We start from the raw sequence: 17,804 nt of genomic DNA on the forward strand, positions 1-17,804 counted from the left end.
TGAGACAAAGCACAGAAAAACAGAACCAAGAAAGGCACTTAATTAAAAGGCCTTCATTGTGTGCAGAGCACTGGGCTAGGCACTTCAAGGAAACAAGCAAAATGGTCTTTTCAACATTTACAGTGATCGGCAACCCTTGACCATAGAAGAGTGGGATTACACGGAAGTCTGGTTAATTGAAAATTTGAGGACCAAAGGAAATACCTTTGAAAGGAGAGGAGCCCATAATGAATTTGCTTCTCCTGACTAAGGGCCCCTAGATGCTCCAAGGGGACATAAAGGCATGACTGTTTGGGGGTGCTTCCAATTAGCCAGCCAGTTTACAAACACAAAGCCCTTGGGCAACCTAATTTCAGCTTTAGATTAACAAAATAATTGAACCTGGAAAGCCCCATTTTGTTGAAGACAGTGTCCTTTTGTTCTGCTTAGATGCTGTGCGTGGAGGTCTAGGCCTGTATATCGCAACAGTAATATATATAGTGTGACCACGGACTTGTTCACTCTTATAAAATGCAGAACCAGAACAAGGAGGTGTCCATCAAAGCTTGGGAAAAAAATAATGCTGGAACTTGTTCTAAAGCCTATAGTATTTACAGGCAGACAACAGAGGGAACTCGTTACCCAAATAGGTGCTACACAGACTGGGAAACACGAATCTGTTCAAAAAGGGCATAGACAATTTCAGCAGGGACAGAGGCAAGAGGAGTCCTTTAAGAGACTGCAAGGATGGGGGCGCCTGGGTGGCTCAGTCGGTGAAGCATCGGCCTTTGGCTCAGGTCAGGATCCCAGGGTCCTGGGGTTGGGCTCCCTGCTCAGCAGGGAGGTTGCTTCTCCCTCTCCCTCTGCACCCCCCTCTTGCTCTCTCTCATGTGTGCTCTCTCTCTCTCTCTCATAATTAAATAAAATCTTTAAAAGAGAGAGAGAGAGAATGCAGAGATGTTGAAATTTAACACAGCAATAAAAAGTAATAAAAAGTCATCCTGGGGGGCCCCTGACCAGCTCAGTCAGCAGAGCACGCAGCTCTTGATCTCGGGGACTGAGTTCAAGCCCCATGTTGGGCATAGAGCTTACTTTAAAAAAAAAAAAAAAGGTCATCCTGGGATAGAGGGGCCACAGACACATAGGTCCAGCCCCAGAGGCTGCCTCCATTTATTTTTTATCGAAGCAAATTATGTTGATTATATTGATTTTAGGAATTTTCACTTTATAACGAACCCCTGAAGTAGGAACAATCATCTCCCTGCTGATGGTCCTTGTACACTCTAAGATAGGAAGCCTCTCTGTAGGGTATGGAGACATTTCTTCGTCCATCGTTCCTCATTCAGACACTACCCCAGGGATGAAAACAAGATTGACGATGCCAGTGGTGACTCGGGCTGTTGGCTTCCGTTCAGTCGGTGTTTACTCTGTGTTCCCATGTGCCAAGCACTGTGCTAGGAGCCGTGGATAGAAAGATTGATTGCATTAAGAAATCAGGGACTTGGGGAGCCTGGGTGGCTGAGTCGTTGGGCGTCTGCCTTCGGCTCGGGTCATGATCCCGGGGTCCTGGGATGGAGCCCCATATCGGGCTCCCTGCTCCGCGGGAGGCCTGCTTCTCCCTCTCCCACTCCCCCTGCTTGTGTTCCCTCTCTCGCTGTCTCTGTGTGTGTGTGTCAAATAAATAAATAGAATCTTAAAAAAAAAAAAGGAAATCAGGGACTTGAGTGGGGGGTGGTCAGGGGACAGCAATGGAGACAAAAAAGTAAATAGTCTATTACCCAGAGTGCTGTGGAAACCCAGCAATAGGGTCCCTAACCCAAACCTACACTGTGGGTTTATAGCACGGACGTCAGGGATTTGTGGAAGCCTCTACTTTTTAAGAACAGCTCCTATTCACTGAGCCCTTGTTCTGCACCAAGCATGGTGCCGAGTGCTTCACATATATCATCCAGTGTAATCCTTTGAGGGAAATAGTCTTGTCATTGCCAGTCTCTTGTCATTGGAGTCTGTCAGACTCTAGAATAGGCTTAAAGAATTCTTTGGAGAAGCTGTAAATCTGAGCCCAGCATAGATCTTTTTCCCCCAGTTAATTTTAGGATCTTTATATTTTTTACTGATTTAAATTATGGGCTTCCTAATCATGACTCAGAAGGGGTCTCTAGAGAGTAAATTCTCTCTGATTAATTATTAAATTGCTCCCCACTCTAGCGGCTGCTGGGACACTTCTCATACCTCTCCCGGTTCTTTTTCTAGGTTCGAGCTGTCTTTGTGTTTCCTTTTTGGAGACTTCGGAGTTGTGTGGTGTGGGTTTTGAGTGATGTGGGGTTTTAAATTTTTTTAGAGACTTTATTTATTTTAGAGAGAGAGAGCACAATGAGCAGGGGGAGGAGCAGAAGGGGAGGGAGAGGGAGAGAAAAAATCTCCAGGAGATTCCGCACTGAGAGCAGAGTCCCACGTGGGGCTCAATCCCTCAATCCCAAGATCATGACCTGAGCCAAAACCAAGAGTCAGACCCTCAACCGACTGAGCCACCCAGGCGCCCCAAGTGATGTGTTTTTAAGGACTTCACTCTGGTCGGATGGCCCCGAGGATGCTGTGAGTGCTGAGCTGGGAGAAACGGGACTCTTGCAAACACTGGACTCCACGGTGTCCTCCCTTCATGAGCTCCCCATCCCCCGAGACAGGAAGGATAGAAACTGAGACTACCTTTGCCTCCTCGCTAACCTCCCCACTCACTTCTGTTGCCCCCACGTTCATTTCCCTCCTGCCTGTACTTTGGTTTCAGCCAAGTAGTCCAAATTCCGCAGGGTATAAAGCATCGGTTTCTACTTCCACGGGGAAATTCAACCCAGGGGAGCTTTGTGTAAAACCTTAAGGGGTTCCAGCCATACTTCCCAGCCGGGCCTACCGGCCTGGTCCCCCTACTTCACTCTAACCAGGGGCTGGTTCCTTTCCTGTCCACCTGGTGAATTGCCACGCCTGCGCCTTGCCCCTCTTCTCTCTCCAGCCTCCAAGAAGCGACTTGGGAAGCTCCAACTGACGGAGGCCCAGCAGTAGGCTATCTAGGTGCTTTTCATGCTTTGCGCTGAGCGGGGATTCCAAGCTCTGTTCTTCTGAGCTGCCTGTCCCATTAGTAAAGTCGACTCGGAGGCAGGAACCAAAAGGCACCAGGCCAGCTCCCCAGCTGCAACAAAGCCAAATCCTTCCCAAGGTGCCTGCCTGTTGCTAGGAAACTACGTGCTGGTCCTGTGGGTCTTGTCCCCCACTCCCCCCACCGGGCCCCAAGGGTGTGTGGACTACAGCCAGTTAGCTCCCTAGCTCTGCCAGGAGCCCTTCAATTTTATCCTTAAGGCTCCCAGCGTCCTCAAAGGGAAGTGAGAAACATCCCAGCCCCGGCCACTTGAATACTTCCCGAACATGAAAGCAATAAGTGAGAACCAAAGGCCGTTGTGTCACCACCCCCCCCCTTTTACTATCAAAGTGTACAACTGCCCCCCCGCGGCAGCTGCTGCCCACAGAAGCCTCTCGTAGCACCTCTCGGGACAGAACTGCCTTTCGCTGCGCGGTCGGAAACTTGGCCTCCTGTCCGGGGCTGGGAGCACCTAAGACCGGCCGCCTGGTTCTCACCCTCCCGTGGCGGCATTCAGAAGGGCCAAGCACCGCGTCCCCGTCCCCGGGCACGGAGACTCTTGTCCCCACTGGGCTGAGAGGACAGTGTTCTTCGTTGAGGAAAGCAGCAGGAGAGGAGGGAGAGGGGAGGGAGGCCTGCAGTGCAGAATGGAAAACCAGGAAGTCTTCCCGGAGGCGGGAGACAAGTTGGGATTTTAGCAAGGAATCCTGCTTGTCTCAAGTCCACGGACTCAAGTTTTGTCTTTAGAGGCTCTGCAGGTTCTAGGACCCTGTCATTCCTTCCCTCAGGGCAGAAATAATGGATGGGGCGGGGGAGGGGGAGGGAGTGATGGTGGCCCCAGCATGATGTGGACAGATACTTCCGTGTCTCGCGCAAGACCTGGAAACCTGGACAGCCCTTTCTAAGGCGTGCAGGGGTGAGGACTGGGGATTAGGAGACTCAGCCAGGTGGGCTCAGGCTCCAGAAATCCCATGTCAAGGCTGCCTCTCGATTGCCCCAGGCCTTTAAAAATGACATGATCCAACTCAGACTCTGGCCAGCCACACAAAGTAAAGGCATGACCTCCCCCAAACAGCACTTGAACTCTTGAGAAATTTTGGGGTAAGTGGGTCTTTCTGTTTTTCTTTTAAAAGCCATAGCTTTTATTTATTTATTTGAGAGAGAGTGGGGGAGGGGAGCAGAGGGAGAGGGATAAGCAGACACCCCGCTGAGCAGGGAGCCCAACCGTGGGCTGGATCTCCATGACTCCCGAGATCATGAGATCATGACCTGAGCCAAAACCAAAAGTCAACGCTTAACCGACTGAGCCACTCAGACGCCCCTTTTTGTTTTTTTAATATACCAGTTCCTCCTAGAGCTAAGACACACCAGAAAATTGCAGTTCCCCAGCCCCGTTCATTGGCTTATTATGTTCACCCTTCCTGAGAGCCTAAAACTGGCCCCTGGCCTCCTGCTATCCGGGTAGCCCCCTCCAGTCTTCAGGCCTCAGCCATGCTGCCCCGCTGGAGCAAGTCAGCAGTACCCACAAGATGGGGCGGCATTCTTTGAAACTCGATTTTACTTTTAAAAAACATGCCCAATTGGGGCCCCTGGGTGGTTCAGTCGGTTAAGCATCTGCCCTCGCCCAGGTCATGATCCCGGGGTCCTGGGATCAAGCCCTGCGTTGGGCTCTCTGCTCAGCGGGCAGTCTGCTTCTGTCTCTCAAATAAGTAAATAAAATCTTAAAAAAAAAAAACCGTGCCAAGTTCATCTCATATACTCCTGAGGTTAGGGTCACTCATTCAACATTTACTGAGCACCTACTACTTGCCAAGCACTGTTCTGAGCTCTGCGGGATATAGCAATGAACCAAACAAAAACAGGCCAACTCTCCTTGAACAGGAAAATCATCAGAGTCAAGGGTATACATGAGCCAGAGAGGAAGCAGCAGCAATGGCTCCTGACGTGTCAATTCACTGTTTTTACAAAAGAAAAAAAAAAATCTGTATCCTCTCTCTTCCCAAAGACTACCAAAGTTGGACAACACAAAGTCAAATTGCATCTTGTGTCTCTGCAACCTGACAGATTGTTCCTTGTTCTTACCATTGGTATTCTCACCTCCACGCCTGTGTTCCTCTCTGCCCTCCAACCTACCCTGCACTTGGGGCTGGTGGGCCACGGTTAAGATGAGATAGAAATTGTCAGACTCGGAAGAGCCCAGATCCAAGAAAGCCCACTTAGGCTCTCTGACCTTAGTTTTTGTTTTGTGTTTTGGTCTGTGAGATGGGCTCTGTGACATATTCTGGTAGCAAAGACTTTCCCAGGTATTCCTGGCTTAACCTCAGAAGTTCTTATGGCCCAAAGTCCTTTTCTGAAGACTAGCTGGGATGCTGTTGCCATAGCTCGAGGGAGAGGTATTGAAGGCTTGGGCTGTAAACGTGGACGAGGGCGTGGTGGATTGAAGAGGCAACACAGAAGTAGGAGCAACAAGAATGGGTGACTGGATGCAGGGCTCAAAGGGCCAGGGAGGAGGACCCCATGCTATCTGCAGGGAGCTGTGCAGCCTGAGGGACCGGGAGAGTGGGACCGACCCACGGGCTCATTGCCCCTCATTAACTTTGTGAGGCTTAGGAGCCCTCTGTTTTTCCAAACAGAAGCAAACTTGGTCCACATTCACTTTTTAAGTAACAATGGCCTGTGGAGGAATCGCAACCCGGCTGCCTAAACTGGTTTTGTTTTTATTACACAGCATTCCGGTGTCTTTCCATCCTCCCCTCCCTCTGGACTTTCTGATGAGCCCCAGTCCGCCTCGCCTTCGCCCAGCTACATGTGGTCCTCGAGCGCACCGCCCCGCTACTCTCCCCCCTACTACCCGCCTTTTGAAAAACCACCACCTTACAGCCCCTAAAGAGGAATGCCTGCTGGCTATTGAGATTATTGTGGCTTTTGTATTTCTGCTTTAGTGGAAGTGTGTAGGGTACAAAATTTAAAGTGCGATTCTTATGCATAAAGTTTTGCGAAGGCCTGCCAAGCTAGGGCAAGATAGGGATGAAGCTTATTCATTTATCAGTGCAGAGCAGGGGTGGCTAGGCTGAACCCAGCGCTTCCAAAAAGGGCAGCGCGCACTCTCTAAGCAAGGCTGGGGAGCCATCCCGGCAAGAAGCTTGTCCCGTATGCACCTGCGTTTCCCTGTGGCTCCACCTCTGTCCTCAGCGGTGCCTGCCACCTGTTTCACTTTGTGGAAATGCAGTGTCGTCCTCAGACCCTTGGCAGACCGCCGCCCTAGCACCCTGGGTGAAGCACCTGGCTTATCTATAGGCCCTATCTTTCCCTACCACTAAAGTCAGTCCCTAAGGAAAATTTCCCAGATGGAGCTACCCACTGGTTCCAATGCAGAGAGTTCTGGCTAAGATTTTGTTTGCTTGTGTCCGGATGTCGAAAAACGCTGCCCGTACCTTGTACTCCTTTCTTCTCTGTGAGTATTGTAAAAATGGCTGTTGTGATCATTCAGCTCAGCTTTCGTTATCAGTACCTCCCAAAGGGAAAAGTGCAATATTCCCTCGAGTAGTGGGGAACAGGATCGATTGTTTAGGACGCACTGAAATACAAAGAGCAACGTGTGAGGTGTTTTGAGTTGATCTCAGTTACACACCCGATAACTCAGAGGAGACCGTGGTTCTACTGCATGGTGCAGTATTACAAAAGACATTGGCTATGGGAGATCTTACGGTTAAAATTCAGAGTTAAAAACGCTAGGTTAGGTTCTTGGGTGGTGATGATGAGTTGTTACTAATCTTTGTGACTATTTAATCTTCAAATATTGTGCTTCAATCCCAGCAAACCGCACGTATCCTGCACCCCACCCCAAAAGAATCATCTGTATTCTAATGCCACTGCTCCTATTGGTCCTTTTTTCTGTTGAGACCAATCATGACAGTGTTCAAGATTATGAAAGTGTTACAATGCCGCTTTAAGTCTGCAAAACCTCAAAAGTAGCCAACTTGACAAATTCTTAGGTGTTACCGTAAATTTCAAATCCATCTAGCACATTTGTGGTAGGTGTTTGTAACGGTTCTTTTAATTATGCATAGCTTTAAACCATCCACCTGACGAATTTAACACTTTGGCACCCATGCCTTCACTTCAGAACCAACACTTTCACTGCGATCTTATGTTAACCTGAGAACTGGAGTGATTTAAAGGAAGACGGATAATCCTACACTTGTATGACGTAAAAATACAGGGGCTACAGGAGGGTACCTAATTAGATAGTTCTGCAAACACAAAACGCATACGGGAAAATTTTCCGGCCAATTTCGCTACCTCCCGACTTGATGGATTAGAGGTAGCAGGCAAATGCTGGTGCTCCCATCTACCTTGTAGACACCCAGCCATCAAGAATTATCAAGGCACAACAAGTGCACTCATTGTTCACAGTTAAGTGTTTGCAAAGCATTCGGTTTAACTTCCGGCATCGTGAATGATGTCTCATTGAGTTCAAATCGGGAACACTAGAATCCTTTTGCGTTATATAAAATTACTATTATTTTCTACAGTTCTGAGCATATTAAATTCTATTGGATTTCAAAAAGGGACTAATACCCAATTGACTTACTATACAAATACCAACTTGTAATACTCAATGAAATTTTTTGCCATTTACACTGTACCTTTTGCTTTAGTGAACGTGTATGAGTATTTAATTTTTTACGAGGCACCATTACACAGTATATCCTACATTTATCACATTTCTTAAAGTGTTAAGACTCTGACTCATTTCTATGTATTTTTCTTACTTTACAAAATAACTTGAAACAGAATAGATTTTGTAACACTTAATTTGAGCAGCTTCTTTTTTTATTACATTGAATTATATAAAGTGCATGTTACCTTAGAAAAATTAATATTCGCTGCTTTACTCTTTTGCAAAACATTTGCTGTAATGAAGGAATTTGTACTTCCAATATGTACCTTGACTGCATTTTGTAATATTTACTGCTTTATTCCTAATTCTGCTTTAAAGTATTGAACTGGGCATGAAACATTAAAATATTAATCCAGAACCTGTATAAACTGGATGTTGCTTAAAATCTGTATCACTGCCATGTTGGAAACCCAGACTGCTTTTGTGATGTTTCAAATTAATAAAACTATCCTCCTCCTTATCCACTTACACGTGTCTTCATGGAACCTACAAAAGCATCACAAACACTCCAAAGCAACTGACAACAGCCCGCTCACTTTTGACTATTATGGTTCAAGGTGCAATGGGGATGCAATGAACCAACATATAAAACCTGTTAGAAGGTAGAAGAGGGACAGTCAAGTATCCTCCAGACTGAGAAGGCATTTTGAGACCAAACAATGAAGCAAGCGAAGCGAGCCGCGCCATACCGCTGACAGAGTTTTACTCAGGGTAACTTACTGATGGGGGGTGGGGGGGGCAGAATGGAGCAGACCACCACAATCCAGGCACTACACAGCTATACTCCACAAAGGCTGGACCTTAATCCACAGATTGTATACAGCATTGTGGGGAGGTCAAAGTGTAGCTATCTAAAGTGGTGCCATCTGTGTGCCAGAGGGGAGGGGAAGAAATTGTTAGCTCTCCTAGTTGTTGTTTTTTTTGTTTTTAAAGATTTTCTTTATTTATTTGACAGAGAGAGACACAGCGAGAGAGGGAACACAGCAGGGGGAGTGGGAGAGGGAGAAGCAGGCTCCCCACCGAGCGGGGAGCCCGATGCGGGGCTCGATCCCGGGCTCGATCCCAGGACCCCGGGATCATGACCTGAGCCGAAGGCAGACGCTTAACGACTGAGCCACCCAGGCGCCCCAGCTCTCCTAGTTGTTTAAACAACCTTAGGAAAGATCAAAACAAGCCTTCCCGCATTCCGCTCATACGTTAACCTCCAAGGGGCCTGGAACATGTAGCCCCAAGGCAGGTCACTGCACAGACATGAACAAGATGGAGAGCCAAAGATGTAGTCAGTATGGTCAGCACCGCTACAGACCTAATAGAAAATTTTGTTATGCTGCCATCAGAAGTACCCCCAGTCTCCTACTACAAAAACTGAAAACCAACAGAATAGTAAAGTCTATGTAATTTCTTTTCTTTTTTTTAAGTGAGCTCTACTGCCAATGTGGGGCCTGAACTCACGGCCCCTCCTCCCCCCGCATGCTCCACCAACTGAGCCAGCCAGGCCCTCCGAGTCTGTATCATTTCTGAAAGATAATCTTGTAAAAAATACACTCGAAAATTAGAATTATAACATTTTATTTTTGCCATAAGAAGCTCTACGAACTAATACCAGGTAATGGTTAATGAAAAGTAGAACTTAAAGTCATATGATAGGAAAGATTGTACAAGTATGAACATTACAGTACTGGGTGGAAATGAACAAGGTTTCGTATGATTGACAGAGGTGAGGAAGCCAGGGCTGTTGAATTAACATTTAATCCTTTAGATTAGGCATGCCTTGACAATACAAAATACCTTGACCATTTTTAACCATTTATCTTTTTGGTACAATGGAAAGAAGAAAACATCAATTCCTCATAGTAGTTGCATGTGGGGGATCAGTACCACTGAGATGATAATGATCATCTAAAAATATATTTTAAAGTAAATCTTGCAAGATTGCTATGGCATTTTAAAATCTTTGCTTAGTTTGGGCATTTTCATTTTCTGTCCTCTCTTTCAACAAATTGCTATTTCAAACAGTTCCTATCCAGAAGGTTTACAGGTAATTTAGCACAGGAGCAAATGTGCAGCCAACTTGAAAGAAAAAAGAAGGAATTTAGTAGCCAGAAAGCTAAGTATGAAATAGGAAAACACCATGGTAAGTTTTAAACAGAATCTTGCTACAGATTTCCAACCCAATAAACACTGGGAGTGAATGGTTTCAGCCCCAAAAGAGTAGTTCACACGAATTCTGAACTTTGGATATAGAAACTTCTGAAAAAACTGAAGACCTTGACATACATGCAAGGAAGAGTCTTCTGGCAAAAATACAAGTTAACTTTCCAGTTTTCCTTCTCCCAAAAAAACTCTAGAAGACACCTTCATTAGGCACAGGGTTTAAATTTTATACTCAGAATTGACACAGAGCACAGCAGCAGCAAATAATTACGTCCATATTACTCAGAATGGATAGTTTTCCCTTACAGCCTCAATTCCTGGTTTGTCATAATAGCCTTGTTAGGCACTCTCAACTTTTATTATGATCAACTAATTTTCCTAGCAGTTAACGTTGAAAGGTCTGGAAGCTCTGCTGGCCATCAGTATCATTCACACTTGCAGAAGTAATTATGTCTAACTGGTGAAACAGCATTAATGAAACTCAAACAAATTTCCACTGAAAATATTTCTGAGTGCACCTTATAGTCAAAGAGTAATGTTGCCAATATCTGCACAGAACGGAAGCAGATACTGGGATTCCAGAGATCAGAGTCTTAAGTTCTAAGGTTAACTTAAACTTCTCCAAGGATTAGTTCACAAAATGGTTTGAACGTCTAGACTCACAGAACAGAAAACAGACAGATGCACATCATTCTAGCCCTCGGTAAGCAAAGGATTATAATATTTTTCTTCCTTCTTGTATTATTGCAAATAGTGAAGCCTGATACCCTCCACTACCAACTGAAACACTGAAACCATTATCTTCAAATCTAGCTTACCATCAGAAGAATGATGTATACATGAAAAATTATGATTAAAGCTTTAAGTTCAAAGTCAAGAAATAGACTGTTTTTAAAAATACATAGTTAAAGAGAAAGAAAATATCTATGTTAAGAAATATTTAAGCAAGGTTACAAAGGACTAATGACTATGCACAACAATCTTTTTCAGTATCTATTAATTTTTTTCCTTTGCAAAAAGTAATTTACAGAAGTTCAACACGTTAATCCTGTTATAAAGGCTAGGCTATATATTTGTTCCAACCTGCTTCCTTTTAGTACTAGCACTTCAATGAGTTTTGACTTTATTTTCTAAGTGTTTTAAATATGTGTCACTTGAAAAGGAAGAAAGGTACACGTATTGTTCTCAAGATAAACGGGAATCAACAAGCCTATATAACATTCCATATATAGTTTCTGATTGCTATAATATTGCAGCACTTTGCAGATGGAATGGAACTTACTTTAGAAGGGGTAAAAACCTAAAAGGTCTTGTGAAAGGAAAACACTAGATCATGGATTCAACTATTTCAAATGAAAACTTTCTATTAGAAATTCTAAGTAATATGAACATTTAAAAATATATACCAGTAGCCTCCTGCCTAAAATATGTAGGAGTCTCATTTATGGAATCTATCATTTATAAAGATTTATACATAATGAAAGATTTATTTGGTGGCTTTCGGATTCAAACTTTGAAATTTCTCAAGGGAACATTTTTAACCATATGAACAAAAAAGGAACTCTCCATTCACTTCCACTCTCTATCATGTAAGAACAAAGACTTCAAAACAAACGCAACAGAACTTTTCCTCTCCTCCTGTCTGCAATACAGAGATTTGTTTTCCATTAACATTTTTGCCCACAGAGACCACAACTGCAAAGGTATATATACAGTAGTCCAGCCACCAAAGTCTTTTCCAGACGATGGCAATAAAAGCAAAACTCAATTCTAATTAGCTAAAACTCTTTCTTCAGATGAGACACTTGTCTGCACGGCCATTTTCATGGCAGGAGGGAGGCAGGAGGTTGCTATCCATTTGGACTAGTGGAATACACAACCAAGCAGAGACTTATTCTGAAAATTTCCAGAACAACTTTAGAAGTTCTTGTTTACTTTTTATGCCACATCCAAAACACAACACACATTTATAGTCTCAATATTAAGATAATTGAGAATTCAGCAGTAAAGTGCTAACATGGAAGGGGAAAGTTGTAAGATAAACTAGGGTATGCTAATAACTCCAGTTATTTTCAAAGAACATTCAGACTGCTTCAAATTCTATTCAGGAAACTATCTCTCCAAGCTTTTTTTCTTCTTACCTCTTTAAAACGAGCTGAAAGCTAACTATATAAACAGATACTGGGTGGGGGGGGGGGAGGGAACTTCTCACTCTCTACTCAAAACTTTCAGAATAATTTGCTTCTAAAAATTATCAACAAATAATCCAACTAGACTGCCTTCAGATGACGTGGCAGATGAAATGAACTCGTTTTCACCTTAATTTGTTTTACAGGTCTTTTGAAACCCCTGCCCCTGAATGCAAACCAAACTTTCTGAGATTTCAAAGTTCAATAAGATTCTGGTATTATAAATTCAAACTCAGTACTGCCATCTGTTACATTCTGTTTAAAAATTGAATCATTTTCCTGCTGAATAAAAATATCTTCCCAGGTCATTGGCTTGTTCTGAGGAGTAGATGCAGTCCCTACTGCAGGGTCTTTCCCAGCATCAACCTTATACCCAATAGCATCATCCTTCATTACAGGCATAGCGCCTGACCTATCAGAAAGATATGCATATTGTCTGATCTGTAAGGACCTGCATGGATGTAAACGATAAAGCTTTGAGTCTCCAGAAGGATCTTGACTATGAACTGATTTTATGTGTGAAGACATAAACTGATAGTTGATGAAGGATTTGCCACAGGCCAAACACTGGTACCTTCGCTCCCCTGTGTGATGAATTTCGTGTTTTGTGCGATATTCTGCAAGAGGAAATACCTTCTCACAGTAACGGCAAGGGTACTTCTTCTCCCAAGAATGAATGTTAAAATGTCTCCGCAAGCTTGTCAGACAGACATATGACCTTTTGCACACAATACAGATATAATAGACCCTCCCATCTACTATTAACTCATAGTGATCATCATGTTTTACTTTCATACGTTTGTTGGGCGTCTCACCGCTAGATGTTTTTGGTATCTCATTCTCAAGTCTGGCCTCCCCTTCGTCAGGGTCATCTTTGACGGGGATCACTATGTCATAAGTATCTTCACCAATATTTGCATAAACCTTGCAACCCGTTGACAAGCCTTCAATCTCAGTAGCTGTATCTAAAGTAATGATCTTCTGACCCTCCATTAGATGTTTTGATCCTAAACCTGCATCATTAGTGTTTCTAGTAATTATATCTGAAATTTTTAAAGAATTGGAAAGTGGCTCTTGCAGAAGTGTAGGTATCTGCATCTTCTGTACCAACGATCCATCAAAAGTGGCACTTGGGGGGACATCAGCCTGGGGGACCAAAGATGTATTACTGACCGCCGAATCTGGGCTGGAGCTAATAGTGTCATCGTCATCATCTATAATCTCCTCCTCCTCCTCTTCATTGGCCTTGTTTCCTGTTATAACAGCACTGTTTGGTGTCTGCTGATTCTGCACAAGCAAATTGATTGAAGGAGACATATGATTTGGAAGTGAAGAAGTGACATTTGGTGGTGTAGTAAGTGGTGTCTGATTTAGCAAAATAATGTTGGGAGTCAAATGTGTCGGGGCTGAAGATACCAGCAATTTTTCACTTCCTTGCGTCTGGCTCAGAGTTGCCTGATTCACAGAAGTAGGAAGTTTCTGAGTAGGTGTGAGATTTGGTAAAGGGGGAGAGTTATTACTAGCACAAGGTGCAACATCTGAAACGGCAACGGCACCTGGGTTAGGCTGGACCTGAGCCACTGCATTGGTACTCGGCAAAGTCTCCTTTGCAGGCAGAATCTCAGAGCAGAAAATGACGTCATCGTCATCATCATCTGAATCGGTAACAATGATCTTTTTTGTCTCGTAATCTTCAGCAGATAAGGAAAAAGACTCTGTTATAATAGGCATTATAGTGGCCCCGTTATCTTGGGCTTCATCTTTTGATTTTTGTATTTCAAGGTTCTTGTCACTAGAACCAGGAGGTAAGGTTTCGGCATTACCGTCCTGAGATGTACCTGAGATGCTTTTAACCTGTGACAATGGGACACCAAGCTCTGCTATAAATTTAACCCCTAACAGCTGCCCTGATTTAATCAACTCATCAAGTAAATCCGATCTAACACGAACAATTTTAGAACTATAGATATAATTGAGAATTTCGGCAAAGATCTCTGCTCTTATAAAGCTCAGTTCAACAACTTGCCCGGCAACTGAGAAGAGCTGATGGAAATAAGTACTAGAAGCTGAAAGAATATTCCTGTGGGCCCGGAATTTTCGGTCTTCCACGATAACGGTAACGTCACAGAAGAGTCCATGGCCACGTTGCTCATTCAAGGAGTTCAGCAGACTGCCAGAATATTGAATGTCTGTAGCAGAAATCAGTTTTCTACTCTCCATGCCTGTAAGAGAAAGGGAGGAGGAAGGGGTGGGAGAAGATTAGAAAAGAAAAACAAGAAGTACTTTTATCATTCAGAATGTAAGCTGCAGCATCACTAAACAGTGTATTCAAGTTTTAACTGAAGTTTGGCATAACTTTTTGGCTTGTATATAAATTGTTCATACAGGCTGGCTTTTGGACCATGCATCAAATCTCATGACTTCCCCCTGAGAAGAGACAAGCGAGTTTTTAATTGATCTACAGATCTGAACGGTAATCTCTTCCTCTGAATCTCGGATACATGCGTCACCACTAAGCAATTTTTTAAGATTAGAATTAATTTTCTTAGTTCCACTTTTAGGTTCTGTCCTCAAGAAGACTTAAGAGTTCATTTTTAATGGTCTTAAAACTTTAAGAAAAAGTCTTCATCGTGAACACACAGAAGTTATTTCACCTGTAAATGAATGATTTAAGTGTCAGAAAAGCTTGCTGTGTGCAATATCCATTCTATACTCTTCCTAAAACTTAACTTTAAGAACACATTCAAAAGCTACTCCCTACAGCCAATGACCGAGTAAGTGTTTATAAACGCTGACAGGTTATTACCTCTAGACTGCCCGTCAGTTTTCTGTTATTTAAATTGGGGTGCCTCACCTAGATAAACTATGAAACACCTTTTTTACCCTCTCCCCTTTCATCATCTCCTTGCCCCTTCCCCTCACCTCTCTACTCTTACAATCTCCAGAGGTGAAATGTTAGAGTGCCAAGCGAAGTCAACAGATGGTACTGTGAAAAAAATAAGACAAAGGAAAGGTCACCATTTCTTAATGCTTATTTGCATGAAAACACGAAACATTTCAATTTGTTGGTAAAGAATTATGCGCACTGGTATGAGAACTTTTTTTTATACCAGATGTGTTAGTGAAAATGAAAACATAAACTTATTGGAACAGAGCAGGCGGTTACTCTAGAAAAAGGGAGGGGGAGGTCAGTAAAGAGCAATGCTGTGTACCACTCCCAAAACATTCTTTTTTTGCCCGTCACAGAATACATTAGCAGTAACAAGGGTGCCAAGTGGTTTAAAACATATACACATATTAAATCCATATTTAATTTTTATATATTTAACTTTTATAGATTATATATATATATAAAAACAACTGGCTGATAAGTACTTTAGGTAGAGAAACACTTTTCTTGCTAATATTCTTTCCCTTTAAAGTTACCAAAATAGTAGCACTGTCGTCACAGTGCTTAAGTTATATACACGTGGAAGGCGGGGCGTCTCAAGCATCTTCGAAATTTTCAAAACTGCAGCTTAAAAACAAAAAGTAGGCAAAAAGTCTAGAAATGAGGATTTGAAATAAGGCGTTGCTCGTTTAACAGTACCAAGGAATTCCAGGTTACCATAAAGGCACTCATCAGAAAGGGTGACCTTTGGACAGCGAGCCAGCCACCAGGGCTTCCGAAATACGGGGATTTCGACAGAAGTCGCTTTTAAGTAGGTAGACAGGTTTTCCGAATACAATTCTTGTCGTTTGCAAACGGGTCCTGGGAAGGGGGCAATGCATCAAACGTACGTGTCCAGGTGACACTGGGAATTGGTTTCATTTTGTTTAGATCTGCTCCCGCTTTTCCCCGTCAGGGTGGGCCCAGGAACGGCACAAATCGCTCTGAACCCACCCCGAGATCGGCGACCTGCCTCCGGAAAAGCCATTCCGCATCACTGTGAGACAAACCCTTGACTGAGGGCAGGTGAAGGTGTAAAAGAGAGAAACGCCATCCGCGAGCGAGTAAAGCCAACCGACACGCGGCTCCCTGCGGCAGCTGAACCCCATCTTCCTTACTCCACCCCCTCTTCCCCATTTGCACCCGGCTGCAACCGAGGGTTTTTTTCACCCCAATTCACGCGAAAAGGCAGCTTCCTGCAAATCCTGATGGAGGTACGAACGGCACCGCCAGGGCGGGGGTCCGCCGGCGAGCCGGGGAAAGTAGAAGGTGGCGAACGGGAGGGTGGGGTGTTGGGAGGGGATGAGGCCAAGCAGGCGGCATTGTTATGCCCTGGGAAGGGGACGGAAGGGGAGGATGGGCCGGGCAGAAAAGCTCTAAATCAAAGTCGGGGCTAGGAGGAGAAAAGGAGGCACAAAAAGGCAGGCGGAGGGCGAGGAAAAAGCCAAGTGGGTCCCCGTGGTGGGCTCCCCACGCGCCGGGCCTACCCCGGGCACCGGCAGCCCCTCGGCCCCTGACGGCGGAGGGGACCGCGCCGCGGCCCTCCGGGTTCGTCCCCTCCTTCGCTCCCGGGCCCACACAAAGAAAGGGCCGGAGGAGCGGAGCCTCCGACTCCGCCGCTTCCTGGTTCAAGTGAGGAGAATGCAAACGCAGGCGCGGCCCAGCGACGGAGGCAGCGGGCGCGCTCCCTCACCCCTCCCGGCACCGGGCCGGGTCCTCACCTGCTTCCCGGCGCCGCCGCTTCTCCTTGTCTGGCCGCGCGGACGGGTGGGAGCCCTCCAACAACCAGAAGCCGGACTCCGCGGCGACTCGGCTCCTTCTTTAAACGTCGCTCCAGTCTTGGTCGACGTCGACGCGGCTGCCGCCACCGCTGCTACAGCTGCCCCACGCCACCGACAGAGGGCACAGCGCGGGGGCGCAGCGCCGAAGTCGAAGGCGCCCTCCTCCTCCGAGCGCAGTTCGGGTCTTTCCGGAAGGGCCCGAGCTCTAGGCGGCCCCGTTTCGGCGCCCGGCTCTGCCTTCGGCTCCTTCCGCAGGGGGCGGAGTGAGACTGGGAAGCTCTGGGAGCGTTCGGCCCTTTCCGGAGGGCGAAAGGGTGGGAAAAAGGGAAGGGAAAGATGGGGTAATGCAGGCAGTCGCGGGCGGTTGGGATCCTAAATTCGGCGCAAGCTCTTGGGGCGTGAAAACTTTTCGAGACCGTACGAGTTTCACTTTTTGCAAGTTGGAAACTGTTCGATTCGCCCGTTTCTTAGACGATAAACCACCTTGAAATAAAATCTGAATAAATATAATCATAAGTCGAATTGATCGACTCAGGATGACTCAAGTTCTAGGATGACAAGTTAACAACGACATTACAATAACTATTTTTAAGAAATAAGTCTAGGGTTTGGACACTAGACCGTCTTCTAAGTTGAAGACTAAATGATGCAGTACTATCTTAATTCCTTCGCTTCGACTACCGTTTACTGACCACCTGTTTGAGCTATACCAAATCTAATTTAGGTGTGGTGGAATACAAAAATGAGTAAGCCAAGGTCTCTCCCTGTCCAAAGAGCTCGGTAGATGGTTACACAAACGTCGACAAAAGTATTTGTACAAGGTATAGAACACAGAGAAGGAAATAGCAAACTAAATGTTCCCATTTGAGCTGTATCATGAAAGAGGAATAAATTAACACTTGCATTGGTTTTTTTTTTTTTAAGATTTTACTCATTTACTTGAGAGCGCGCGCGCACG

At 45.0% G+C, this 17,804-nt stretch overlaps 2 protein-coding genes across 4 annotated transcripts in view; one reads left to right on the forward strand and one right to left on the reverse strand.

Annotated features, from left to right (window-relative positions):
* The window catches only part of TMEM255A (transmembrane protein 255A), a 43,832-nt gene extending 35,571 nt beyond the window's left edge, over positions 1 to 8,261 (forward strand). Inside the window, exon 10 of the mRNA XM_081808318.1 lies at positions 5,838 to 8,261. Coding sequence (XP_081664444.1) covers positions 5,838 to 5,996 — 159 coding nt within the window. The 3' untranslated portion in view covers positions 5,997 to 8,261. The remainder of the gene's footprint in view (positions 1 to 5,837) is intronic.
* A 1,084-nt stretch (positions 8,262 to 9,345) lies between these two features.
* ZBTB33 (zinc finger and BTB domain containing 33) lies at positions 9,346 to 17,013 on the reverse strand. 3 transcript variants are annotated; one of them, XM_031016903.2, is made up of 3 exons: positions 16,787 to 17,013; positions 15,059 to 15,122; positions 9,346 to 14,358 (listed from the first exon to the last, which is right to left on the reverse strand). In XM_031016903.2, the coding sequence occupies exon 3, from the start codon at positions 14,354 to 14,356 to the stop codon at positions 12,338 to 12,340; it is 2,019 nt and encodes a 672-aa protein (XP_030872763.1). In that variant the 5' UTR covers positions 14,357 to 14,358; positions 15,059 to 15,122; positions 16,787 to 17,013; the 3' UTR covers positions 9,346 to 12,337. The 3 variants fall into 3 exon arrangements, with proteins under 3 accessions (XP_030872763.1, XP_081664445.1, XP_006746264.1); XM_081808319.1 differs by lacking the exon at positions 16,787 to 17,013 and adding an exon at positions 16,553 to 16,742; XM_006746201.3 differs by lacking the exon at positions 15,059 to 15,122.
* Positions 17,014 to 17,804: the final 791 nt, after the last annotated feature.

The sequence above is a fragment of the Leptonychotes weddellii genome, chromosome X (genome assembly GCF_054177405.1).
Source record: "Leptonychotes weddellii isolate Sample4059 chromosome X, ASM5417740v2, whole genome shotgun sequence".
NCBI lineage: Eukaryota > Metazoa > Chordata > Mammalia > Carnivora > Phocidae > Leptonychotes > Leptonychotes weddellii.

Coding starts and splice junctions, on each gene's coding strand:
- ZBTB33 (XM_006746201.3), bottom strand. CDS start 14,356: ATGGAGAGTAGAAAACTGATTTCTGCTACAGACATTCAATATTCTGGC.